Source organism: Hyla sarda, chromosome 8 (assembly GCF_029499605.1).
Source record: "Hyla sarda isolate aHylSar1 chromosome 8, aHylSar1.hap1, whole genome shotgun sequence".
In the NCBI taxonomy this organism is placed as follows: domain Eukaryota; kingdom Metazoa; phylum Chordata; class Amphibia; order Anura; family Hylidae; genus Hyla; species Hyla sarda.
The window spans coordinates 178,903,946-178,930,791 of NC_079196.1; the positions used below are offsets into that span (position 1 = coordinate 178,903,946).

The following is a 26,846-nucleotide window of genomic DNA, read 5'->3' on the forward strand; positions in this document are numbered from 1 at the left end:
ATGTACGGCGCAACCAAAAAAATATTATTTATGAATAATAATAATATTATTAGGAAATAATATTATTAAGAAAACCGCAATTTAGCAAATTTTGGAAGGTTTTGTTTTCACGCTGTACACTTTACGGTAAAAATGAGAGGTTTTCTTTATTCTGTGGGTCAATACGATTAAAATGATACCCATGTTTATATGCTTTTTAACAATTGTACAGCTTTAAAAAAATCTCAAATTATTTTAACAAAATTAGTATGTTTGAAATTGCCCTATTTTGACCACCTATAACTTCCTCATTTTTCCGGTGGCGGTATGAGGGCTCATTTTTATCGGTACCTCTTTTGCTTCTATTTTGCTTTTTATAGATTTTTTATAAATTATTTTTGGGAATAAAATGTTACAAAAAAGCAGCAATTTTGGAAATGTTTATTTATTTATTTATTTTTTTACGTTTACACCGTGCGGGATAATTAACAATATATTTTGATAGTTCATACTTTTACGCATGCGGCGATACCAAATATGTTTATAAAAAAAAAAATGTAAGCTTTTTGTGGGGTAAAATGGGAAAAACAGATGATTTACATTTTTATTAGGGGAGGGGATTTTAAATTTTTTTTTTCCCTTTTTTATTAATTTTTTTTATTTTTTTTACACTTTAATAGTCCCCATAGGGGACTATCTATAGCAATCATTTGATTGCTAATACTGTTCAGTGATATGCATAGGACATAGCACTGCTCAGTAATATCGGCGATCTTCTGCTCTGGTCTGCTCGATCTCAGACCAGAGCAGAAGACCCTAGGAGACTGCCGGAGCCAGGGGAGGGGACCTCCGGCCGCCATGCTGGATGATCGGATCTCCGCGGCATGGGTCTTTGGATGGGAATATATGAGTTATGATTTTTAAAATGCGAGGAGGAAAACAAAAACCCAAAAATAAAATAGGCCTGTTCCTTAAAGGGGTACTCCGCCCCTAGACATGTTATCCCCTGAATTTCTGCCGTGTGATTATAGCCTTAGTGGGTCATAATCCAGTTTGTACCCTGGCTAAGTAAATACCGGGTGTTTGCTTAGATCTATACAAGTTCCTTTCAAGGAAATGCATTGCTGACATTACAAAGATGATGGAAATACAAGGCTCAATGTAAATATCTCTAGTTCCTAAGAAAATATGTATATTGTTTGTCCTTACAGACGGATTTGGCAGAAGAAAGGTTGCGACACAGAAAGCAGAAGCGAACACAGAGAGAAACCATTAAAATCTATTCCTTGAGAATTTTCATGAACATTATTGTCATCACAGTGTTGTGTTGCTGCTTCTATGCAATCTACTTGGCTACAGTCTATTCGCAGGAAAAAAGCAATGCTGTGAGTATCTCCCTATAAGCTCAAGGGGTGGTAACGATCTTGATAATGAGAAATAGGCCATGTGTAGCCCTATTTAGCCTATTGATGCAATACACAAGGCTGATCTATGGACTATACCATTCTACAGTGCAGACAGGAGCTACTAGTATAGGGAAGGTATTTGTTCTGTAAACAAATTTAAAAAATAGAAATCTAAAAACTCTTAAATGGGTATTTTAGTCAGTATTTACTCTAAACTATTTATTTTAGGCAGGTGGAGAATATAAAATAAAAAAAACTATACCCACCTTCTTAGCTTTCCTGCCACTGCCAATCTCACAAAGCCCGGTCACGCTACGCAGCACTAAATTGTATCAAATCCTAAAAAAAACCTTTACATTTAGAATTCCTTTAATTGACTTTTTGTAGCGCTGGTTATTCATGTTAACTAATTTGGAGTTGGACTACAGATGTAGCCCAATAGTTAGAGAGGTTATCTTGGCAGCATAGTTTATATGTATTTGCTCAGGGTTTGAGTAGATAAACAAAACAGGAAAACAAAAAAGAACACCCTTCCTTGCTCCTGCACCACTGTTGGCACTACAAAGCACCCAGTTACTTCTGTGCAGTGCCTCCTGCTTTGGGGCCACAAAGTCACAGGAACGCACAACCAGTTAGTTGGCGCAGCATTGTCCTGCCTCATGCTGAGTGGGCCTGTGACGTCAAGTCCCTGGACACAGAAGTGCCGCTCAGCAGGAATAGGAGCTCTGTAATACTGGCGGTGCAAGAGCAAGAAAGGTAAGTGTGGTTTTTTTTAACAAATACCTATAAAACATGCTGCCCAGATAACCCCATTAAAATTAATCAGTAGGGCAACACAAATCTCAGTGTAGCCCAGGCCTTAATATCCCAATATTTCTTTTTTTTTTTTTCTTTTTTTCTTCTTTGCCTAAGGACACAACACTTAAATGTAGGCCACTGTCGCTGGGATCCGATCATTCAAGATGGCAGATAGAGGTCCCCTCACCTGCCTCTGCTGCTCCCCCGGGGTCTTCTCTGGTCTGCTCGGGGAGTGTAAATTGCCCCTTTTCCCCATTTTACCTCCAAAAAGCCTAAAATAATTTAATAAACATATTTGGTATTGATGCATGTGTAAATGTCCAAACTATCAAATATAATGTAAATAATCCTGCACGGTAAACGGTGTAAAAATAAAAGTCCAAATTCCGAAAAAAAAATTATAAAATGCAATTTTATATGTGGTACCAAAAAAAAAACACAGATCATGGCGCAAAAAAGAGCCCTAATGCAGCCCCGTGTTCAGAATTTTTTTTTGTGAAAAAAAGTTAGATTTTTTTAAAAAGCAGTACAATTAATAGAAAAATATGTAATCATGGGAATCATTTTATTGACACACAGAATAAAGAAAACATGTCATTTTACCGTAAAATGTACAGTGTGAAAACAAAACTTTCCAAAATTTGCTACATTTTTTTTTCTTTTCAATTTTCTCACACCAATAATAATTTTTGGGGTTTCCTGTACATTTTATAGTAAAATGAGTGATGTTATTACAAAGTACAAGCCCTCACATGGGTCTGTGGATGGAAATATGTGAGTTATGATTTTTAAAAGGTGAAGAGGAAAAAATAAATAAAAAATAAAATAGGCCTGGTCCTTAAAGGGATATTCCACCCCAAGGGATAGGGGATAAAATGTCTGATCGCAGGGTTCCCGCCACTAGGAACCCCCACGATCTCTGCTGCGGCAGAAATTGCACGGAGCAAACTTATTTCCATGCCGGATGACTGGCAATGCAGGACGGAGGCTTCTGTCGTCATGGCCACACCCCGCTCGTGACGTCACAGCCACGTCCCCCAATACAGTCTATGGGAGGGGGCGTGACGACCACCCTTCCCCGCCTATAGACCTGAATTTAGGGAGCATGTCCGTGACGTCACAAGCTTCTGACGCTGCAACCGATGCTCTAAACTAACGCCAGGTGCAGCAGGGAGATCGCAGGATCCCCCGCGATCAGACATCTTATTCCCTATCCTTTGGATAGGGAATAAGATGTCTAGGGACGGAGTACCCCTTTAAGGCCAAAATGGGCTGTGTCCTTAAGGGGTTAATTAAAAATAGAAATCACACACTTCTTGTCCATTGGCTGTTTCTGACACTACAGCTCTGCTCCATTGTCTTTAAACTATTAATGTAGCATATTCTTATAGGTAGTGTGGGAGGTAAGTTCATCACATCTGATAAATTATAATTGAGCCTACTGATTTCGGTGGATCCAGCTTGACCGTCTGATGTGTATGGCAGCCTCCTGCCTCCTGCCAGCTGCCTAAAGTAAATGACGAGCTTTATTTTTTTTAATTCTAGAGTTTTAGGTAACATAGCCTCAAGCTATCTTTCATCTTAAAATGTATGAAAATAAGCCTAATTACTTTCACAAATCATCTAGGAAACAATTTCTCATGTTATTGTATCTGGGTACATAAGATCTCAACACGATGCCGTCTAGCAAGTTATGGTTGAAATTTTGCTAGAAACTGTAGCCCTCTTGGATAGAATAACTCTGTAAATCATACTACAATCCAGTATGTCAAGGATTATTTCTTGATAGTTTACATTTTTCCCCTCTGATATTTAGGATATTGTCGCCCACAGCTATTTTTTCAGTACATAGCCATATGCAGTTTTTGAACCAAAGCCAGAAGTGGATCCAACAGAAGGGGAAGTCCTTATATCCTTTTTATAAATCCCATTTATTTTGAATACACCTGTGGTTTTGGCTCATAAACTGCAGTGGCAGCTTTCTAAAAAAAAAAAAAAAAACTGTCAAGTGGGGCACCAGCATTAAAGGGGTACTCCTTTTTTTTTTTTTTTTATCAACTGGTGCAAGAAAGTTAAACAGATTTGTAAATTACTTCTACTTACTTATCATCTGCTTTTTGCTCCACATGAAGTTCTTTTCTTTTTGGATTTCTTTTCTGTCTGACCACAGTTCTCTCTGCTGACACCTCTGTCCATATCAGGAACTGTCCAGTGTAGGAGAGGTTTCCTATGGGGATTTGCTCCTACTCTGGACAGTTCCTAAAATGGACAGAGGTGTCAGCAGAGAACACTGTGGTCAGACAGAAAGGAAATCCAAAAAGAAAAGAACTTCATGTGGAGCAAAAAGCAGCTGATAAGTAAGTAGAAGTAATTTACAAATCTGTTTTAACTTTCTCGCACCAGTTGATAAAAAACATCCTTGTAACTTCTGACAACCAAAAAGATTAGGTGACTTTGCTATGTTTATGCCTATTCTGGCTATGAGATGCAAAATGGACAAGTGGCAAGTAATCTGAATCTGGGATCATGGTAAATTTCTAAGTTTTTAACATACAGTACACTACTGTAAAATAGTATGTATAAGGATGGACAAAATAAGTCTTTATTCACCCATCAAGGTGCGACGTTTCAGCCTCACAATGAGGCCTTTCTCAAGCAATTTACATACAGTACATCACTTCCTTTTATATCCAAACACAGTGTGACATAATCATCTCATGTTGGCGCATGCACATCTTATACTCATAATTCGTAGCAAACATATTGGTTGTGGGCAAAAGACCTTACATTAAAATCATCCAGTATCACTTGTGCTTTACCTATTAAACATTCAACATCAGTCATCTTATATGTGGGTATACAATTATACTCAGATGGTGACAATATCATTAATTTGTAATCAACCTGTGCTGATGAGTGGGTAAATAGGGCGAGGGCACACCCATAACTCAAAACAACACACTGTATGATGGCAAGATACTTTTTTATACATCCATCAGAAGGTCTTTATTGGCCCATAGTACAAAGGTAATCAGAAACTCAGCCTGACACAGAGGCAGAATAGGCTATGTAACAGCAACTCATCCAATGGTATATTTCATGTTCAGTTACTCTGTCAATATCGAACGGCGTGGCGGATGAGACAGGCGGTAATCAAATGTAGAGACAATCCATAGGTGATCACCATAGTGCACTAAAAAGAGAAAAAAAGAAAATCTATACAGGAACAGTTATATTCTATTTACTGAATAGTTAACATCGATAATCTCCTGAGTCTCCCACTATCAATGCATTCATTGAATATCAACCCACCAGTGGTTTTAAGGAAAAATCAATGTTCAGACCAAAAGGACATAGGGATTATCTATCCAGAACAGTTCCTTCTTAAAGTGTACCTGTCGTCAACAAAAACTTTTTATATAATGTAGATAATACCATTATATATATATTTGTAATATACATTGATTAAAAATTGTGTATATTTTTGGGTGAAAAAATGCTGTCCCTTCAGTTATTGACTGTGTGTCTCTATGATGAGTCCAAAAACAGGAAATGGGGGCAGGACATGCAGGGATCTGTGCAGGCTCCTGGTTTGTCAATCATCCTCATGTCTGAGCCAGGAGCATGTTCTAGAGCCTCAGTGCACACTGTCCTGCTTTTTCTTACTGCACAGAGCCCTGCTTGTCCACCCTCACTTCCTGTATTTGGACTCCTCATAGAGACACACAGGCAATGGATGTAGAGACAAAAATATACTCATTTTTTAACCAATGTATATTACAAATATACATATAATGGTATTATCTACATTATATAAAAAGTTTTTGTTGATGACAGATACACTTTAAGTAATTTGTCCCTATCACCTCCCCTCCGCGACTGGGGAACATGATCAGTTATGAATCAACTGCTCAACTGTGTGATTGTGTTCCATAAAATGTATTGGTACTGGTAGTTCTGTTTTCCCTGTACGAATTGATGATTTATGGTTGTTAAGTCTCACCAGACATTCCGTCGTGGTTTCACCAATATAAATCAGTGAACATGGACATATCAGCATATAAATCACGTGGTCTGATTTGCAAGTCAAGTTCACTGAGCTCAGGCCACACAAGTAATTGTAGTCAGAGTACAGCTATGATAGAAGTCACGAGGATACTAAGACAAGAATTATCCGAGACAAATCCTCGGATTTGTCTCAGTGAATTCTTGTAAGTCAAATGATTGTATTCAGGGTAGGATGATTGATCACATTTACCTTCTTCATAAATTTACAATTCTCTCATTGCATACATGGGAAGCAACCCGGTTTTAACTGTGAAGCTAAATCTCCATTGTCTGTGGGCAAATCAGTGTTAACAATTTTATCCCGTAGGTTGGAGGCTCTCCTGTATGCAAGTTTTGGGGTACCACTGTCAGGGATGGCACGAGGGGAGGCTTTCAAATGTGATGGACTCTGCTGCTATATACTGCTAAGTGTCGACATAAGAAAATGTACACCAGACAGATTGTTTTGCCCACAACCAATATGTTTGCTACGAATTATGAGTATAAGATGTGCATGCACCAACACTCAGTACCACCCTGTCTGTCCAGTTCAGAGGAACGCATAGAACGCTATGGGAATTAAGTGAACTTCCGGTCTTGCGCTATTTCATTGTTTCCAAACAAAGACAGAGTGGTGTGAAGACAGCGGAGGAGGTCTGTTTACATGTAATGAGAGACAACCCACAGATGTGATGTATTACGGATATATGATTGGAATATGATGATCGGTGATGATAACCTGGTGGTGTATACACAGGGCACATGAATCTGTATGATCACAGCATTATTTATGCAATATGCACCACTATTATGATATTGATCACTGTTAACTGCACCATGTTTAAATGTATGTTATGCAAATAAGATGATGATGTCACAGTGTGTTTGGATATAAAAGGAAGTGATGTAATATATGTAAATTGTTTGAGAAAAGTCTCATTGTGAGGCTGGAATGTTGCACCTTGCACCTTGATGGGTGAATAAAGACTTATTTACTACTTATACTGGAGTGCCGCTTCTACTACTTTGGTTTTACTTGGATGCATGGTTTGGAGTCAGGACCAGAGGAGCAGAGCACCCATTTGTGAGCTACAAGCTCGGTTTTTACAGTGCTGGTCCTCCCCCATCTGGAAAATACTAAGTAGGTGCTGAGAATAAACTGGCCACTAACTGTACTTAGTGCTGGCTGTGTACAGTTTAGTACATGATCCTGCGATGTGACAAATGACACTGGTAGTATATTGCTAAAATATTCCTCCATGTTGGATTGGCATTCGTCGCATCTGTTGCCAGTTGGACACAGGTAGCATATTCTATGTATATTCTAAGTATGAAGTAGCGGTTGGAGAGCGCCATAACACTTCATCTTCTGTTGGCTCTACTTTTTCCTAACAGAGACACAGGAATAGATCAAACAGGAGACAAAGAAACATTGCATAAAGAGTGTGCAACTTTTATAGTGTCATTGTTATTAACTTCTAAATATATATGTTGGTATATTGTCATTTTGAAGCCCTATTGACAAAAGTATCTTTCATTGATATTCTCTGTATAATATTGTAAGGGTATGTTCACAATGCGGAATTGTAGCTGAATCTCCGCTCGCGGAATTCAGCGTGCAGAGATTCAGTATGGCAGCCGGCGGCGATGGTAGGACCGCGCAGCACTGCGCCGGCACCATTGACGGCTATGCAGTGCTCGCGGACTTCTGCGCAAAGAATGTTCATTTTCTTTCTGTGCGCTGAACAATTTCAACACCGGAATTGTCTGCCGCTGAAATTCCGCAGTGTGAATGGGTCTCGCAGAAGACTCATTCACACTGATTCTAACGTTCACTGTGCAGAATTTTACACGCGGAATTCCGCTCACGGAATTCAGCGGGGATTCTGCAGTGTGAACATACCCTATGACTGCTGAACTTGTTCTTTCCTTACTGAATACATCAGTTATGTGCACAGTCATCAGGATCAGAAGACATTGGGGGAGATTTATCAAAACCTGGAAGAGTGGTGCAGTTGCCCATAGCAACCAAGCCAACCAGCTCACTTCTTTAATTTTTAAGAGGCCTGTGAAAAATTAAAGAAGCAATCTGATCGGTTGCTATGGACAACTATATATATTATATATTTCTTTCACCCATTTTTTTTTTTTTTTTTTTTTTAAGAGCACACAAAAGGATGACCGGCTGAGCCTGCTGGTGGAGTATCTTCCATCCATTGTGATCACCATTGCCAACTTCATCACTCCAATCATCTTTGAAATAATAGTACGATATGAGGATTATTCTCCTGCCTTTGAGATCCGCTTTACACTTATAAGGTGAGTAAAACTGATAATAGTAAACATATAACTTCTAATGTTAATGGTTAACAAGTGACAACTAATGCTCTGGAATGTACTCAAGAAGAATTGTTGGATCCTCTAGGAATAATTTCAGCACAGCACCTTGCCACAAAGCATCATGGTCCTAAATAGCGGTTCCATTAGGTAAGCATTTTGGTACTTGTCATGAAATAGCTTTAGTCAGACCCAACTACATTCATGAATGACCAACTCACACAAGCTACATTTGTCAGTGAGCAAACCCTGACCCAAGAATTTACCTGTTTCATTGAAACCATACTTTCAGTATAGATTAGGACATGCACACCTGTTTGTTCCAAACGCTCAGCAGCAGAGTACCCCTTTAAGAGGAAGACAGTTCTGCAGCTTTGGTGACAGTGACATGAAATCACCAATTTTTTTTTAAGTGTTTAAAAACAAATCCTTGTTCCTCCAATAGTTGTTCCTTGATCTTGTCTTTTCCAGGTGTGTCTTTGTACGGTTGGCCAGCATTGCTGTACTGCTTGTCTCTCTATTGACTAAAATTACTTCCTGCTCAAAACAAAGTTGCCAGAATTGTGGATACAACTATGAAGACTATCCAGTAAGTTATCCTTGGGACTGTATAATGTGAAGTGTAGATAAAGAGGTTTTTCAGGATACAATATTGATGGTATATGCTATCCATCTGTGATTCATGGGGTCCGAATACTGAAATTACAACAATAAAATAAATTGGGCTAAGCTGCAATACAAAAGGGTGGAATAGAGTGGTGCTGTGTTCCTGTGGTTACATCCTCACTGATTTATACATTGAATTAGGTCACTTCCCATCCCAAAAACATGGAAGAAAGAGCAATCAAAAGGCCCATCAAATCAAAATGGTACCAATTAAATCTACAGGTCACCATGCAAGAAACTATCATACATACAGCTGCATAGATGGTAAAGTAGAAAAGTTATAGGGCCAGAATATAGAGATGCAAAGCAGTTCTATATTTTTTTTTCTAGATAGAGAAAATGCAATTTTGCAACTTTTTATCGGCCCCATTGGGGGGACACAGACCACGGGTGTATGCTGCTGTCTCTAGGAGGTATGACACTATGGCAACAAAAAAGTCTGCTCCTCCCAGCAGGATATACCCGCCTCCAGGCCTTGAGCTAATCCGTTTTAGCTTAGTGTCTAAAGGAGGTGGACATGGTCTGGAATTCTCCAGACCAGGTCTTCTGTTTTATTATTTTCCTAGTTAGGGATGTGTTAGTTTTTTATTCCTTTTTCTTTCATGTTTTCAGGTGGGGACTCAGGAACTGCGGCTCACTGTTTCCCCATTGCGATTGAGGGGGCACAGATATGCGCTGTTCATCCCTCTCGCCAACGGTCAGCGCCTGGGGTTGTACCTCATGGGTCCGGGTCCCCCTATTCCCTGCTCGCCTTGCTCGCACATGGTAGCTCGGCGTGATGCAGGTGACAGAAAGCTGACTGAAGACCTCACAGAAGACTCCAATAGGTAAGTTCTTCTGACTGAGGTGAGTATATATACTTTCTCCCTTGGGTGCTGACTTGCAACCTCTGGAGACCCTCAGTTTTTGGCCCACCTTTCAGGGTCTAAGGGGCTGGACTGTGCTAGGGGCTTATCTTTTATTCTGGGGCGAGCAGTGGCATATTGGAATGAATGGACACTTTATTATTAGGCACTCGTGTGTGTGTGTGTGTTTTACTATGCGGCTGACAGCCATGGCGCTTACTATGCGGCTGACAGCCGCGGCGCTTATACTGTTCGGGCTCATGAAGCGCCAACTTACTTTCGCTTTCAGCAGCGCACTGCTGCCGGCGAATATGTGTCTCGCCCGCTCACTTCCCCGTGAGCGCATATGCGGCTGACATGTGGGCTTGGGGCAAGGAGCAGGCGCCATTACTATTTCTCTTCATCTGCTATAGCCTTACTGGAGGCAAGAATCGTCCTCCAATCAGCGCCGTGCACGCGATTAGGTGGTAGGGGCCAATTAGACAGTGCCCCTGCTCCAGGCACGCCCCTCTCTGTCTATTGGCTGGCCTGTATCTCCCTTTCTAGCTACACAGAGCAGAGTTCTCCTCACAGCAGCTGCCACAGGGGACACAGACTCGGGTGAGATACAGTGGTCCCTCAACATACGATGGTAATTCGTTCCAAACGACCCATCGTATGTTGAGGGATCCGTGCAATGTAGAGTATAGGAAGTTATACTCGCCTGTCCCCGCCGCTCCGGACCGCATCCTCACCGCTCCCGATGCTGTCCTAGGGGCTCCCGATGCTGTCCCGCTGCTCCGGCGTCTTCTTCGGGATCCTCCGGCTTCTTCCCCATCTTCTGCAGGGTCCGCGCCTCGCTTTCTGGTGACGTTATTATGCTGCTGCGCCGGCACGGCATGCGTAGTGATGTAATAACAACGCCGGAAAGCGAGGCCCGGACCCTGGAGAAGATGCGGAAGACGCCGGAGGATCCCGAAGTGGATCTGGAGCAGCGGGAATAGGTGAGCGAACCTGTCCGGGATGTTTAAACTGCTATCCGACAGCAGCTTAAGCATTTTGCGCTGTCAGATAGCAGTTAATGCGATGGCCCCGACATATAAAAGCATCATATGTCGATTTCATCATATGTCGGGGCCATTGTAGGTCGGGGGTTTCTGTAGTTCTTTTTTTCGTTATGTCCGTACCCAGAACTGTTCCTCCCTCTAAACAGACAACTGGAGTGTTAGTTTCCTATTTTGTCTGTAAGAGCTGTAATTCCAAAATGCCTGGTTCTGCTGAACCCACTTGCTCTGCCTGCTCCACTGCTACCCCAGACCCCCTGGTACCCCCGGATGCTCTTTCAGTTTCGGTGGATTCGGCCGCCCCTCCAGCCTGGGTTTCTTCCCTATCCCAGTATATGGCTTACTTGACTCAAGTCTCCCGTTCGGTGGCTGAGGCCTCCCGTGACGTGGTGTCTGCCTTGAAGAGGTCTGGCCGACCCTCTAAAGGGCCCCGCTCCTCTTCTCCACATACTTCACACTCTCACAAGCGTACTAGGGGTGCCTCTTCTGACTCTTCCATTGAGTCTTCAGGTAGACGTGGGTGCTCCCCTCGTGGGTCCCGCCCCACGTGTCATCTGGTCACAAACCTCGCTCTTCCAGAGGACGTTCTCAGAGTCGCCGCTCTGCCGCACCAGAGCCGTGTATCCGGTCAGGGTCCCCCCCCCTCCAGGGCTGCCTCCACTCGTTCACATTCTCCTGGTGAACTGGCGGATGAGGCTTCCGAATCGGCATCTGACTCAGAGGACCGCTCGGATACAGTTGAAACGGCGAACTCATTGGTTACGGCCATAAGAGACACCTTTAACTTAGAGGACCCAGGATCTTCGGACGTGACTCCTGAAGTTTCCTTTCATCATGCTGAACCAGCACCTCAAAGGTTCAGCTCTCACGCTGAATTTGACACCCTTCTGGAATCTGCATGGAAACATGCGGACAAGAGGTTCCCGGGAATGAAGAAGGTTGAGGTGTGTTACCCATTCCACAAGGACCTTGTCTCTAAGGTGGTTTCCCCTCCCTCAGTAGATCCACCAATTTCCCGCCTCTCTAAGGCTACTACACTGCCGCTAGCGGATGTGGCTGCTTTCAAGGATTCGACAGACAAGAAGGTGGAGTCCTTAGCGAAGTTTGCCTCTGAAGCAGCAGGCTCTTCTCTGCTTCCCACCTTCGCCTCGGCATGGGTGTCCAAGGCCCTATTGGTGTGGTGCTCAAAACTCCGTCAGGGTATCCAGGTGGGATCCCCCCCCAGAGGATCTGTCTGCTTTGGTTCTCCAATGCTCTAAAGCTGGGGACTTTCTGTGCACAGCTTCCGTGCAGTCAGCCCGTTGTGCTGCCTTTGCTGTGGGTCACCTAGCGGCCCTCCGCCGTTCCATGTGGCTTAAGGCTTGGGATGCGGATGCTGCCTCCAAAAGGTCTCTCACCGAGCTTCCTTTTACTGGTGCCCGTCTTTTTGGCAAGCGCCTTGATGAGATTATCTCTGAGGTGACGGTGGGTAAGCGTTCCTTGTTGCCTCAAAATAAGGCTCACTCTACTTCCCAGAGGAGGCCCTCTTCCTTTCGGTCCTTTTGTACTTTTGGCCCCAATAAGGGGTCTGGGCAGGCGCCTTCGCGGGACAAGAAGGCTCCCTCGTTCCGGGCGTGCCCTTCTTGGAAGTCGGACACTAACCGCTCCGGCCGTTTTGCGGCCACTTCCGCATGAAGTGATGCCCCCACCCGCAGATTTTCTCGGGTGGGAGGTCGTCTCTTACTTTTTCGAGACATCTGGACCACACATATTCAGGACACTTGGGTCAGGGACGTGGTGTCCAACGGATACCGAGTCGAATTTGCCTCTCTCCCGAGGGATCGTTTTTTTCAGTCCCGGCCCCCCGGTCTCCTTCTCTGGAGAAGCAGTTTCGGGAGGCTCTCCAGTCCTTGCTTCTCCAGGAAGTTTTTGTCCCCGTTCCTCCAGGGGAACGTTTTCGGGGTTTCTATTCCAATCTTTTTTTGCCCCCAAGAAGGGCGGTTCTGTTCTGTGTCATCTTCTCATCCGTCACTTCCGAATGGAATCTCTCCGTTCGGTAGTGGCATCCATGGAACAAGGGTAGTTTCTTTCTTCGGTGGACATCAAAGATGCCTTCCTCCATGTTCCAATATTTCCCGGCCATCAACGGTACCTCCGCTTTGCCGTTCCGGAGGGGCATTTTCAATTCGTAGCCCTCCCCTTTGGTCTGGCCACTGCTCCTCGGGTCTTTACCAAGATCCTTGCGCCAGTGATAGCCCTGTTGCGGTCGAGAGGAGTCTCAGTGATCCCTTACCTGGACGACCTTCTCATCAAGGCTCCCACCAGAGTCCAGACCCTGGAGAGTGTGGATCTCACTCTCCAGACCCTGGATCGCTTCGGGTGGATGGTCAACTGGGACAAGTCTGTCCTTTCTCCCACCCAGACAAGTCTCCCACCCAGTCTGTGATCTTCTTGGGACTTCAATTCAACACGGCCTGTGCCCGGATCTGCCTTCCGCCGGACAAACGTCTGACTCTCCTGTCAGGAGTCCGCTCCCTTCGGGCCCAGGTCCCAGTTTCCATCCGAATTTGCATGGAAGTCTTGGGTCGGATGGTAGCGGCCATGGAGGCCGTACCCTTTGCCCAGTTTCATTACCGCCCCCTTCAACTGGCGATTCTCTCTCGATGGGACAGATCTCCTTTGTCTCTCGGTTGCAAGATTGCTCTTCCTCGTTGGATCCGTCAGTCTCTGTTCTGGTGGCTCTGCTCCCCCCTTCTTCTTCAGGGGCGCTCATTTCTTCCCTTCCACTGGCAGGTAGTTACAACCGATGCCAGTCTGTCGGGCTGGGTAGGTGTGTTCAGGGACTGGACGGTTCAACGGGAAGCCATTTTTCCAATAAACATCTTGGAACTGGGAGTCCCTGCTTCAATCCCGCCTTGTCAGCGTCCAGTCGGACAACGCCACGGCCGCAGCGTACATAAATCGGCAAGGCGGCATTCGCAGCTCGGCAGCCATGGCCGAGGTGACAAAGATTCTCATCTGGGCAGAAAACAAGGTTCCGGGCATTTTGGCGATTCACATTCTGGGTGTGCTCAATTGGGAAGCGGACTTCCTCAGCCAGTCCTCAGCCAACCCCGGCGAGTGGTCCCTACATCCAGAGGTCTTCGCGCAGATCTGTGACCTCTGTGGCATTCCAGACGTGGACCTCTTCGCGTCTCGGCACAATCGGAAGATCCTTCCATTTGTGTCAAAGTCCCGGGACCCCCTGGCTCTAGCCGTGGATGCCCTAGTGATTCCTTGGGCGGGGTTTGCTCTGCCCTATCTGTTCCTTCCCCTTCCGCTCCTTCCCAGGGTTCTGAGGAAGCTCAAAGCGGAGGACGTTTCTGCCATTCTGGTAGCTCCAGATTGGCCCCGAAGGTCGTGGTACGCCGACGTGGTCAGGCTCCTGGACGACACTCCGCTGCGCCTTCCACTTCGTCCGGACCTGCTGTCTCAGGGTCCTCTTTGCCACCCCAATTTACAGTCGCTGCATTTGGCAGCGTGGCGGTTGAGACCGCGCTTTTGAGAGCCCGAAGTTTATCTTCCCAAGTCATTCGCACCATGCTCAGGGCTCGTAAGCCCTCCTCGGCGAAAATTTACCATCGTACCTGGCGGTCTTATTTTCGTTTGTGTGAAGCTCAGGTCTTGTCTCCTGTTACTTTTTCTGTCCCCCGTCGTCTTTCCTTCTTGCAGTCGAGATTGGAACTGGGGTTGTCTCTCAGTTCCCTTAAGGGTCAGGTTTCGACCCTTTCTATTCTTTTCCAGTGTCCTCTGGCTTCTAATTCTCATGTCCGGATCTTCCTTCAAGGAGTGGCGCATGCTGCCCCTCCTTATCGGTCACCTTCTCCCCCTTGGGACTTGAATCTGGTTTTAGGTGTCCTCCAAGGTGAACCTTTTGAACCCCTTAGGGAGGGGTCCCTGTGCCTCCTTTCTTGGAAAGTGGCGTTTCTTGTTGCTATTACCTCCATTCTGAGAGTGTCTGAATTGGCAGCTCTCTCCTGCTGTTCTCCGTTTCTGGTGATTCACCAGGACAAGGTTGTCTTCCGGCCAGATCCTTCCTTTTTGCCTAAGGTTGTTTCGGCCTTTCATCTCAATGAGGACATTGTCCTTTTGTCCCGCTTCTTCTCATCCTAAGGAGCGTTTACTCCATAAACTGGATGTGGTTCGGGCTGTTAGGTCCTACCTCTCTATCACTTCTTCGTTTAGTCAGTGTGATTCCTTTTTCGTCCTTACGGAGGGTCATCGTAAGGGACAACCTGCTTCCAAGGCCACCATTTCTCGGTGGATCCGGTCTGCCATTTCGGAAGCCTATCGCTGTAGGGGGAAGATTCCTCCCTTCAGGGTTGTGGCTCATTCTACCCGTTCTGTTGGGGCACCCTGGGCTCTCCAGAACAAAGCCTCGGCCTCGCAGATTTGCAAGGCGGCTACCTGGTCGTCTTTGCACGCTTTCTCGAGGTTCTACCGGGTTCATACCTTCGCATCGGCTAGTCTGGGCCGTAAAGTGCTGCAGGCGGCACTGGAACAGCCGTCTGCCTGACTGTTCACCTGCCCACCTAAGGGACGGCTTTGGTATGTCCCATGGTCTGTGTCCCCCAATGGAGCCGATAGAGAAAAGGAGATATTTTAATCCTTACCGTAAAATCTCTTTCTCGAAGGATCCATTGGGGGACACCGCTCCCGCCCTTTTGGGTTTCTCTTTGGTTCTCTGTCCGAGGCTGTGTTCAGTTATATTTTTCTTCTGGTTCTCGGACAGTTCGTGTTTTTTCCTTGACCTGTAGGTCCTCTCCTATTGCTCTGGTACTAAAACTGATTAGCTCAGGGCCTGGAGGCGGGTATATCCTGCTGGGAGCAGCCGACTTTTTTGTTGCCATAGTGTCATACCTCCTAGAGACAGCAGCATACACCCATGGTCTGTGTCCCCCAATGGATCCTTCGAGAAAGAGATTTTACGGTAAATCTCCCTTTTTTTCCAATTTCACCCAAAAGATACTTTTTTGAAGTGTTTTCATCACAATTTATGGTAAAATGAAGGATGGCACTGAAAAGTATAATAAATCCTGCAAAAAATTATTCCTTATTCTGACAAAAGAACTAATAATGTCTTGTAAAATGTGTGAGCCTGTACTATTGTTATATTCACTTTATGAATGTTTATTTTTCTCTTTTTGTACAGTGTTGGGAAACAAGAGTTGGGCAAGAAATGTACAAGCTGATGATCTTTGACTTTTTAATAATTTTGGCAGTGACCATATTTGTAGAGTTTCCAAGAAAGTAAGTGAATTGATCTGCTTCTTCACTTAAGCTTTTATTTAACCCCCTTACAAATGTAGCAATTTTTTTCATATTTGCTTTTTCTCTTCTTTCCTGCTCACCTTCTAATAGTCAAAACACTTTAAATTTTCCACCTACAGACCCATACAAGGGCTTGTTTTTTGGGCTTCGCCAATTGTATTTTGTAACCAATTTTATCACAAAATCTATGACGAAACAAAAAAAAAAAACTTTGGTCAAAAATGGGGGGGAGGATGCCATTTTGCATCTTGGGGGGGGGGGGGTTCGTTTTCAGGCAGTGCACTTTTCAATAAAAATAACGCGTTATCTTTATTATGTGGGTAAATAAGATTTTTGTGATACCCTTTATATAGGTTTTTGTTTTATTTTAATACTTTTAAAAAATATTAACTTTGTAAGAAAATTTGTGTGCTTAAAATTGTCCTCATCTGATGCATATACCTCATTTTTTTCTGTATACGGGGCTGTATCAGGGCTCATTTTAATGTGCTATAATCTTTAGTTTTAGTCTGTACCGTTTTGTTTTAATAGGACTTTTTGATAGCTTTTTATTTATTTTTTTATGCTATATGAAGTAAACTAAATCAGCAATTCTGGACTTTGGTATTTTTTTACAATTACACATTTCACTGTGCTGTTTCATTATAGTTATATTTTAATAGTTCGGACATTTACTCACGTGGTGATACCACAAATGTTTTATTTAAATTATTTAATTTGAAAATGGGAAAGGGGGTGATTTAAACTTGTATTAAGGAAGGGCCTTATTCACATTTTACATTATATATATATATATATATATATATATATATATATATATATATATATATATATATATAATATAAAATATTTTTTATTTTTTATTTTTACATTTTTTTTAGTCCCTATACACTGAACAATTTTGTGCTATAGCACAGCATTGATCAGTGTTTTTGGTGCTCCACTGGTAAGGCTGCCTGAAGATTTGGTGCGCCAATCGGATTGGAGGGAGCTAGGTAACAAACCTCCCAATCAGCTACCCTGAGCAAGTGCAGTTTGGCACTTTTATACTCAACTCAGCCTAATCGATCGGTGATGTCTGCCATTTGCCATGGGTCCTGCCACCATTGTGTTTCACTGTGCGTCCTGCGTCCCCTAGGGATTAAGCTGGCTTTACATTTCCATAGCCATACACCTTCCTGTCAGGTAAATGCACGACCAAATATGAATATGTATGTAATGTAGAGAGGGGTATATGCTTGTGAGAACAACATACGTGATTTTTCTTACTCCAGCTTTTGTTGTAGAGCAAAAGACTGGACACCTATATACATTTCATTCCCTACATTAATTAGCTGGTTCTGCCAACTTACATCTAAGTTCACATCTGTATCAGTGGCTCTGTCAGTAGCCTCTATGGCAACTTCAATCATGCACTTCAGCGGAACTCCATTGAAGATGGAAGACACCTCAGCATGAAATCGGATTTGTCACTGCATTGTGACTTCTGTTTATTAATGGAAGCCACAACGCTGCTGTGTTTGGCCCCCTTTAGCAACAAGCCATACGGGTTTCTAGATAGTTGAAAGGTGCAGGTTAGGGCAGTGTTTCCCAAGCAGGGTGCCTCCAGCTGTTGCACAACTACAACTCCCAGCATGCCCGGACAGCCTTCGGCTGTCCGGGCACGCTGGGAGTTGTAGTTTTGCAACAGCTGGAGGCACCCTGCTTGTGAAACACTGGGTTAGGGTAATGTCACAAACCTATTCATTGATGACAACCTTTAGGATTAACTATGGACTCATACCTGGTGTTCTTTTATCTTTTAGGTTGCTGGTGACAAATTGGTCATGGAAACCATTTCAGTGGTGGGGTCAGCAGGAGTTTGAGATTCCTCAGAATGTACTGGAGCTGGTTTACGGACAAACTATTTGCTGGATCGGGGCTTTCTATTCCCCACTTCTTCCAGCTATAGCAACTATAAAATATTTCATAATATTTTATGTTAAAAAGGTAAATGATCAAACCAATAAATGAATGCAAGGTTTATATTCAATGTACCATTAAGGGGATTGTCTGGTTTAAAAGGGAATCTATAGTTCAAAGTAGGTTATTAAATTTAGGAACTGAAGCAGAGAGTGGCTATAAACAGTGTCTTGGACTCTGAGGGACATGACATATCTGGGTAGCCCACTGATTTAAAGGGGCACTCTGTAGTGTTAAAGCACCTAAAGTGCCTGGCACTGTGTAATGCTGAACTCTCCTTGTGGTGGCAGTGCAGAGAAAATGAACACTGATCACTGGGAGTCGTCCCAGCAGGGGGGCACTTTGTGAACAGCTTATGTTTTTGGTAACTTTCTAACAAGTAAAGACTATCTAAATAGGACAGCCCATTGACCTGTTCTGTGGTGACACTGCAGAGGACTCAGTTTGATGCAGTAGAGCGGTGTTTCCCAACCATGGTACCACCAACTGTTGCAAAACTACAACTCCCATCATGCCTGGACCTTTACCATTGATAAGATTTACTGTATGTCTGACTAATAAAGTTTTCTGTTTTTTTATAACAACTCCTCCGTTCCCCACTGTAGGTTACTTTGATGGAAAATTGTAGACCACCAACTAGACTTTTCCGTGCTTCCAGTTCCAATTTTTTTTTCCTGGTGATATTACTGATTGGTCTTATCCTCGCCTGCATTCCTGTGGGTGTTGGAATAGCACAGTAAGTAGGACTTCGCCTTTAGGCTTTTACACATATCTAAGTGTTTTTACATTAAAGTCAGTGGGTAGCAAAATGTGCATGTGTGAACGTACTCTTAGGTCACATGTGGCGTATTTTGCTGTGTATTTGCTGCTGCATAATTTTTTACCCATTGAAGTCAATGGGTAGCAATATCAGCTGCGTATATTGCTACCCATTGACCTCAATGGGTAGGAAAAAGGAAAATACTCAGCAGCAAATAGAGCTGGGCAGTATGACCAAATATGTGTATCACAGTATTTTTGTAACTTATGGCGGTTCCACGGTATATAACAGTATTTCTGCCCCCCCCCCCCCCCCCCCCCCAAAATCATGTGACAGTACAGCGCATGAACTCTGTACTGTACGCTGTATCCCTATGCCCGGGATGCAAAAGTTAAACAAAATAAACTTTAATGCACTTTCCTATGTCGTCCTCACGCTCTTCCTGGGGACGGGAATGTCGGAGAGTCGTCAGCTTATCACCGGCCGCAGCAATTTTCCGCCTCGGCCGGTGATAGGTTGAGCCCACTGTCCTGTAAGAAGCCGGGCAGTGATAGGCTGACAGCTCTCTGACGTTCCCATCCCCAGGAAGCAGGTCCGGACCGACGGGGGGAACGTAGTAAGGTGCGTTAAAGTTTATTTTGTTTATCTTTTGAACCAGTATACCACCCAGCACTAGCAGCAAATACACAGCAAAATATGGCACGTGTGGCTGTACCCTAAGGGTACGTTCACATGTGCGTATTTTCTGCTGCAGATTTTGCTGCCCATTGACTTCGATGTCCATTGCTGCCCAATGACTACTACAGCAAATCTGCAGAAAATACGCACGTGTAAATGTACCCTTGGGGTGCTCTTACAAAATCGCAGCGTGTTTCGCGCTTCGAGTTTGAAACAGGTGGACTGTCTGCAGCAGATTTTCGAAAGTGGAATCTCCATTGTTGAAAATCGACCACAGACCCTATTGACTTGAGTGGGGTTTGCAACGGATTCTCCTACTTCAATGGGTAGGTAAATCAACAGCAGAAAATTTGCATCAAAATATGCACATGTGAATATACCAGAAGGGTCACTTCTCATGTGCATATTTTCTGTTGTAGATTTGCTCTAGAAGATTTTGCTCTTCATTGAAGTCAATGGGCAGCAAAATCTGCTGAAACAAATTTGCAGATCTTCAGCAGAAAATCGACACATGTGAATGTACAACAGAACTTTAAAACAGAACTCCTGTCTTTGCTTAAACCCACAGGATACAGTCTTCTAAAGCATGTGGCCCCTTCATAAACTACACAACATCCTGGCAAATTGTACCGCATACTGTGGAAACTTTTCCAGACGGCCTCAAGAAAACTATTTATGTCCTTACATCAGAGTCTTTTGCTGTTCCATTTTTCCTGCTGACATGGTGAGTCTTTTGAAACATCCTGACTTGTGTTTTACTTTAGGACACTGATTTCAAATACATTTATTGTTTTACAGTGTGTATGTAAAAGAACAAACAACCACTTCCCTTTTTAACTCCTTAAGGACCACAGTTTTTTATTTTTTATTATTTTTTTTCATTTTTGCACTTTCGTATTTTCCACCTTACCTTCTAAAAATCAGAATGCTTTCAATTTTGCACCTACAGACCCATTTTTTGCACCACTACAATTGTACTTTGTAATGACATCAATCATTTCACCACATTTCACCACCAATTTGTGACAAAACCAGAAACATTTGTGGTGCAAAATTGGGGGGGGGGGGGGGGGGGGGGAAATCCATTTTGTAGCTTTTGGGGGCTTCCGGTTCTACGCAGTGCACTTTTCGGTAAAAATGACAGAATAACTAATTCATATAGGTTTTATTTTATTTTACTACTTTAAAAAAAATAACTACATGCACCAAAATGAGTACATTTAAAATTGCCATCTTCTGACCCCTATAACTTAAAAAATTTTCCGCATACAGGGCTATATGAAGACAAATTTTTTGCTCCGTGATCTGAAGTTTTTATTGGTACCATTGATACGATCAAAGTTGATTGCCGCGTCTAAAATGTAAAAAAAAATGCTTCCCGGCAGCTTAGTCGCGGTGTCCCGATCAGCTGAGGACACGCGAGGGTCCCTACCTTCCTCCTCAGTGTCCGATCGGCGATTGATTGCTCCATGCCTGAGATCCAGGCTGGAGCAATGGAGCACAGACTACACTGATTAATGCAATGCTATGGCATACCATTGATCAGTGTATACAATCAGAAGATTGCAAGTTATAGTCCCCTATGGGGGCTATAAATGTATATAAAAATTATTTTTTTATAAATGTGATTTAACTCCTTCCCTAATAAAAGTTTGAATCGCCCCCCCCCCTTTTTCAATAAAAAAAACCAAACATAAACATATGTTGTATTGCCACGTGCGTCCAAAATTGTGTATTTTTGGTCACTTTGTATACCATAAAATAATTTATAAAAAGCGATCAAAAAGTCCAATCAAAATAAAAACTTCAGATGACGGCGCAAAAAAATTAACCCTCATACCACCCTGTATGCGGAAAAATTAAACTTTGATTGCGGCGTCTAATGGGTTAATACCGGACATCAGCTCGATCGGTGATGTCCCGTATTAGCCACGGGTCCTGGTTACTGGGACCCACCAGGCATGAAGCACGCTCGGCTCCTGAGTGCGCTTCACATAACGAGAGCCGGCCATGGACGTAAATATACAATTGTTTATCATTATGTTTTGTGTATATTTTTTGTTCACTCCATTGTGTTTATGATCTGTTGAGATTTCCTAAAAATGTATTAGTAAATCTTGTCTACTAAACTATTCCTGTAAATAAATAAAATCATGTTGTTTTTTGCAGTTTGGTTATGTTCTATTTTATTGCTCTGGCTGGAGCCCATAGAAAAGTAGTGGAGCAGCTGCAGGAACAGCTAGCCATGGTAAGGATTACATGCACTTAAACCTTACAAGTAAAATCATAAACTTCATTCATTTCATTAACCTCTATGTTATGCAGAGTGTTATGTGGTTTAGTAATCGTTTTTGTTTGGTCTTTTAGGAAAGCAGAGACAAAATGTTCCTGATCCGACGCCTGGCAGAAGCTCACAGCATCCATATCTAGCAAAATTATGGGAAATGAACTCAACAAAACTGTTACTACTGGTACAAGAGGTCACGATACTCAGGCTGCGTTCACACGGCCGTCTAGATCCGTCCTGTTCTTCTCCGACTTTGAGAAAAAATGGACAATAACGGATGCAAACTGATGTTATCAGTTTGTATCGATTTGGATCCGTTATTGTTCAGTTAACAAACAAAAAAATATATATATTTTTTTTTGTTCTGAGCATGCTTAAAAGTAAAAACTGATCAAAAAACACATTGAAAAAAACGGATGCAAACGGATTACATAAAAGGCTCATCTGTTTTCCATAGACTTCAATGTAAAATTTTACTGTATCCGTTTTTTCTTTTGTTTTTTTGATGGAAGAAAAAATGCTGCATGTGCCGTTTTTCCTGCCGTCAAAAAAACGGAAATGGGTACAAACGGATTGACACGAATGGGATTTAAAAAAAAATGTTTTTGATCCGTTTACAGCCTGCAAGAATGGAACCGAAACGGGGCTAAAAAAAACTGGGACAGACGGCCGTGTGAACATAAAAATGCACTTTATAAAATGCAGACGAAAGTGTGTGTTCATATCTAACAACCAAATTAAGGTGTAAGCTGTTTACCGATTTAAAGGGAACCTGTCTGCTTCTTTACGCTGCCCTCTATTCTCCTACCCAGCCACTGCTGATTGACATCTTTCATTACTGTCTAGATAGAAACAGCTGTCAAGGGGGTCAGGGAAGCCTGCATCACAAAAATACATAAGGTTCCCGCTTCATACCATTGGCATTGTGCTGCAACCATCAAACTACCGCAACCATAAACTACCGCATATTCACACACAAGTCATAGACCTCCAATGTCAGTATATCTGTCACTACTAGGCTGACCTTCAAGCATCAAAACTGAATACAGCTCTTTACTTCAGTGTTTTTTCTATTTATTTATTTTACATTGTAAATAGTCAGAATATGAACTGAGGCCTTGTATGTGTCATCTGGCGTAGAACCCAACTTCAACAACAAGAGGCTTTAATGGGGTCGTCTACTATGGAGAATCTGTTATTTTTAGGATTCCCTGACAATTGAACACAGGGTATCCTGCTGCCACCATTGACTAGCAGCAAGTGTTCAGTTTCCCTGCAATGCCAGCATAGGTAAAATAAGGCACTAGATCAGTGGTCTCAAACTGCTGCCCTCCAGATGTTGCAAAACTACAACTCCAAGCATGCCCGGAGTTGTAGTTTCGCAACATCTGGAGGGCCGCAGTTTGAGGCCACTGCACTAGATGGTTCTTTTCTTAGGTTGTCTGTCATGCATGAAGATGCTGGGTGATTCAGAACAGAATATACTCTTTGTAGCTACACTCCACTGTGCCCCATAATGTCCTCAAAGTTGGAACATTGATAACTCCATCTCATAGTATTTTATTAGGATATCATAATCCTATACGATCAGAGACGGTCTGCCCTGTGGGGCTGTCACCAACTCTAAGAAGGGGCCACTGAACTGAGGTTTCATCACTGTTTATTTCTTGCATAGTCGTGCTCTGGATTCTCAGCTCTACAGGAAACTGCAGCTGCCTCTCCAACTTAAAAGGGTACTCCGGTGGAAAAATTTTTTTTTTTTTTTTTTTTTTTTATGAACTGGTGCCAGAAAGATTTGTAAATTACTTCTGTTAAAAAATCTTTATCCTTCCAATACTTATTAGCAGCAGTATGCTACAGAGGAAATTCTTTTGCTTTTTGAATTTATTTTCTGTCTGACCACAGTGCTCTCTGCTGACACCTCTGTCCATGTCAGGAACTGTCCAGAGCAGCATAGGTTTGCTATGGGGATTTTCTCCTGCTCTGGACAGCTCCTTATACGGGCATCAGGTGTCAGCAGAGAGCACTGTGGACAAGACAAAAAATAAATTCAAAAAGCAAAGAATTTCCCCTGTAACATACAGCTGCTTGTATGCTTGTGATTTTTAAATAGAAGTAATTTACAAATCTGTTTAACTTTCTGGCACCAATTCATTAAAAAAAAAAAAAAAGTTTTCTACTGGAGTACCCCTTTAGATGGATGAGTTTTCTAGTTCCCCTGCACAGTGTGTGGCCAATCACCACTGTCCAGGTGAGACTGTAAAAGAACAGCAGAGATGAATCAGCAGGGTGGTCTCTTTATTGTCAGAATCAGTGGGACTTACAGTCATAGGTTATGTTCACATGGTTATAAGAATCGCATGTTTTTTTTGGGTGTTTAAGCTTTTTTTTCCCTCTTTTAAACACTCCCATAAATCAGCTTTTCCCATCCAGGGTGCCTCCAGATGTTGCAAAACTACAACTCCCAGCATGCCTGGACAGCCAAAGGCTGTCCAGGCATGCTAAGAGTTGTAGTTTTGCAACATCTGGAGGCACCCTGGATGGGAAACACTGCCATAAAGTGATGGCTTATCTCGGTCATACTCCTTTTACAGGCATTTGAAATTATTTTTAAACCAGTTTTTTTTAATAAAATGCATATGAAAGGTGTCACATATTTACTAAAGACATTTTTTTGTGCTAGTACTGTTAAGAAATTCTTTTTACCATTTCATATCTACATTTCAAAGTAGCCTTGAAGCTACATTTTTCCCTTAATACTAGGAAGCTCATTTCTAGCAATTTTCCTTAGTAATTGCATTAGTCAGAATATATATAATATGTATATAGAGGAATTGATATAGAGAGCTTTATCAAGTCTTGTGGAATAGCTGGCCATAGCAACCAATCAGATTCCAGCTTTTATTATCTAGCAGTCTTCTTGGGGAAAATGGAATCTGGTTGCTATGGGCAACAATTAAACTCTTTCTTTGCACAATGTTTGGTACGTCTCCCCCATTGAGGTGAAATGTTCACATATTCATTCATGCCTGGGCATACAGTGAGCATCTAATAGCCAAGCTGCTAGTCACCTGCTGCTCACAGTGTAGACTGTTAAAGCGACACTAAAATAAGCCAGTCAGATGGGAACATGTAAATTCGCCTTTAACTACTAAGATTTATTATGCTTAAAGGGGTTCTCTGGCGCTTAGACATCTTATCCCCTATCCTTTGGATAGGGGATAAGATGTCTAAGCACCGGAGAACCCCTTTAACGCAACTGACCTATGACTAGCAATCTGCCTTTTTTATAGATTTACTATGTGACTGAAAATATACATTTTGTCTAAATTGCAGAGAAATATATGTTTGTGTTTTTGTACTTCATGTAGTGTATGCTGTTTTCTTTTCTATGTTTCTGGGAAATGTAATGCATTAAAGGGGTTGTCAGAGCATGAAAACACATTTATATATGGCTTAGGGTGATGTAAATGTTATATATATATATATATATATATATATATATATATTATAGCCATACTTGCCTCCCACAGCTGCTTTTCCATCGGCTCCCAGTCCCTGCTCATTACCATTTCTATGTGGTTCTTGTGACGTGTTGCTCTGCAGGAACTGCCCTGCTCAGCTGTGTCCCACCTCATCCAGTGACTGGCTAAGCAGGAAGTTCATGTCGGATGACGTCACAGGAATGAGGAAGAAAATATGACAAGCATGGCTGCTGCAGGGGATGAGGGTAGGTGAGTATGACTTTTATTTTTACACCATCCCCAGCCATATATCAACACTATTTTAACTCCAGACAACCCTAATAACATGTTTTACTACAAAGCAACATGGGCTAAGCCAATTTTCACAATATAATAAAGCACTGGAAAGTACAATAAGCCATTATTACTTTTTCTTGGGGATTCTGTATTTGTGTTGTAGTTTACTTTTCATTTTCTTAATTGTTACAGGTCTCTAAAATATATAAGTGGGAGAAAAAAAATTAAATATTCAACTTTTGTCTGCCAAAGAACATTGATGTTATGGTCATGAAATAAATATATTTGATATTGCCTTTGTTTGTTTTGTAAAGTGATTGTAATAAACCCTAAAACAATCCAAAGAGGTTCTCAAATCACAACAAAACTGCTACAGCGTGCCCCCTACTCAACCCCTTCAATGGACTTTGTTTTCCTTAAAAAAGATTCTATTGTCCTTATAGCATCTTAAAGGGATTATCCTCGATTGAAAAGAATATAGCTGATTTCTTCCACACAAAAAAAACAGCGCCTTACCTATCCTCAGGTATGGTGTGGTATTACAACTTCATCTTCTATATTTACTTCAATGAAACAGAGCTGCAATACCACACAAAAACTGAGAACAAGAGTGGTGCTATTTCTGGAAGAAAGCAGCTGTGCGTTTTCTATTCCCGTATGTTTTAAGGGTCCAAGTCCAATAAAAAAAAAACTGTTTTAACCCCTTAAGGACACAGCCCATTTTGACATTAAGGACACCAATTTTATTTTTGCGTTTTCGTTTTTTTCCTCCTCGACTTCTAAAATCCATAACTCTTTTATATTTTCATTCACAGACCCATATTAGGGCTTGTTTTTGCGTAACCAGTTGTACTTTGTAATGACATCATTCATTTTACCCTAAAATGTATGGTAAACCCCCCCCAAAAAAAAAATTTTGTGTAAGGAAATTGAAACGAAAATCATAACTTTGCAAATTTGGGGGGTTTCGTTTTCACGCTGTACACTT

The 26,846-nt window shown here is 42.5% G+C and overlaps 1 protein-coding gene across 1 annotated transcript in view; it reads left to right on the forward strand.

Annotated features, from left to right (window-relative positions):
• Positions 1 to 26,173, forward strand: part of TMC7 (transmembrane channel like 7) — a 67,285-nt gene extending 41,112 nt beyond the window's left edge. The window contains exons 8-16 of the mRNA XM_056536138.1: positions 1,191 to 1,364; positions 8,395 to 8,549; positions 9,039 to 9,156; positions 16,292 to 16,389; positions 18,216 to 18,399; positions 18,978 to 19,108; positions 20,379 to 20,534; positions 21,980 to 22,058; positions 22,178 to 26,173. Coding sequence (XP_056392113.1) covers positions 1,191 to 1,364; positions 8,395 to 8,549; positions 9,039 to 9,156; positions 16,292 to 16,389; positions 18,216 to 18,399; positions 18,978 to 19,108; positions 20,379 to 20,534; positions 21,980 to 22,058; positions 22,178 to 22,240 — 1,158 coding nt within the window. The 3' untranslated portion in view covers positions 22,241 to 26,173. The remainder of the gene's footprint in view (positions 1 to 1,190; positions 1,365 to 8,394; positions 8,550 to 9,038; positions 9,157 to 16,291; positions 16,390 to 18,215; positions 18,400 to 18,977; positions 19,109 to 20,378; positions 20,535 to 21,979; positions 22,059 to 22,177) is intronic.
• Positions 26,174 to 26,846: the final 673 nt, after the last annotated feature.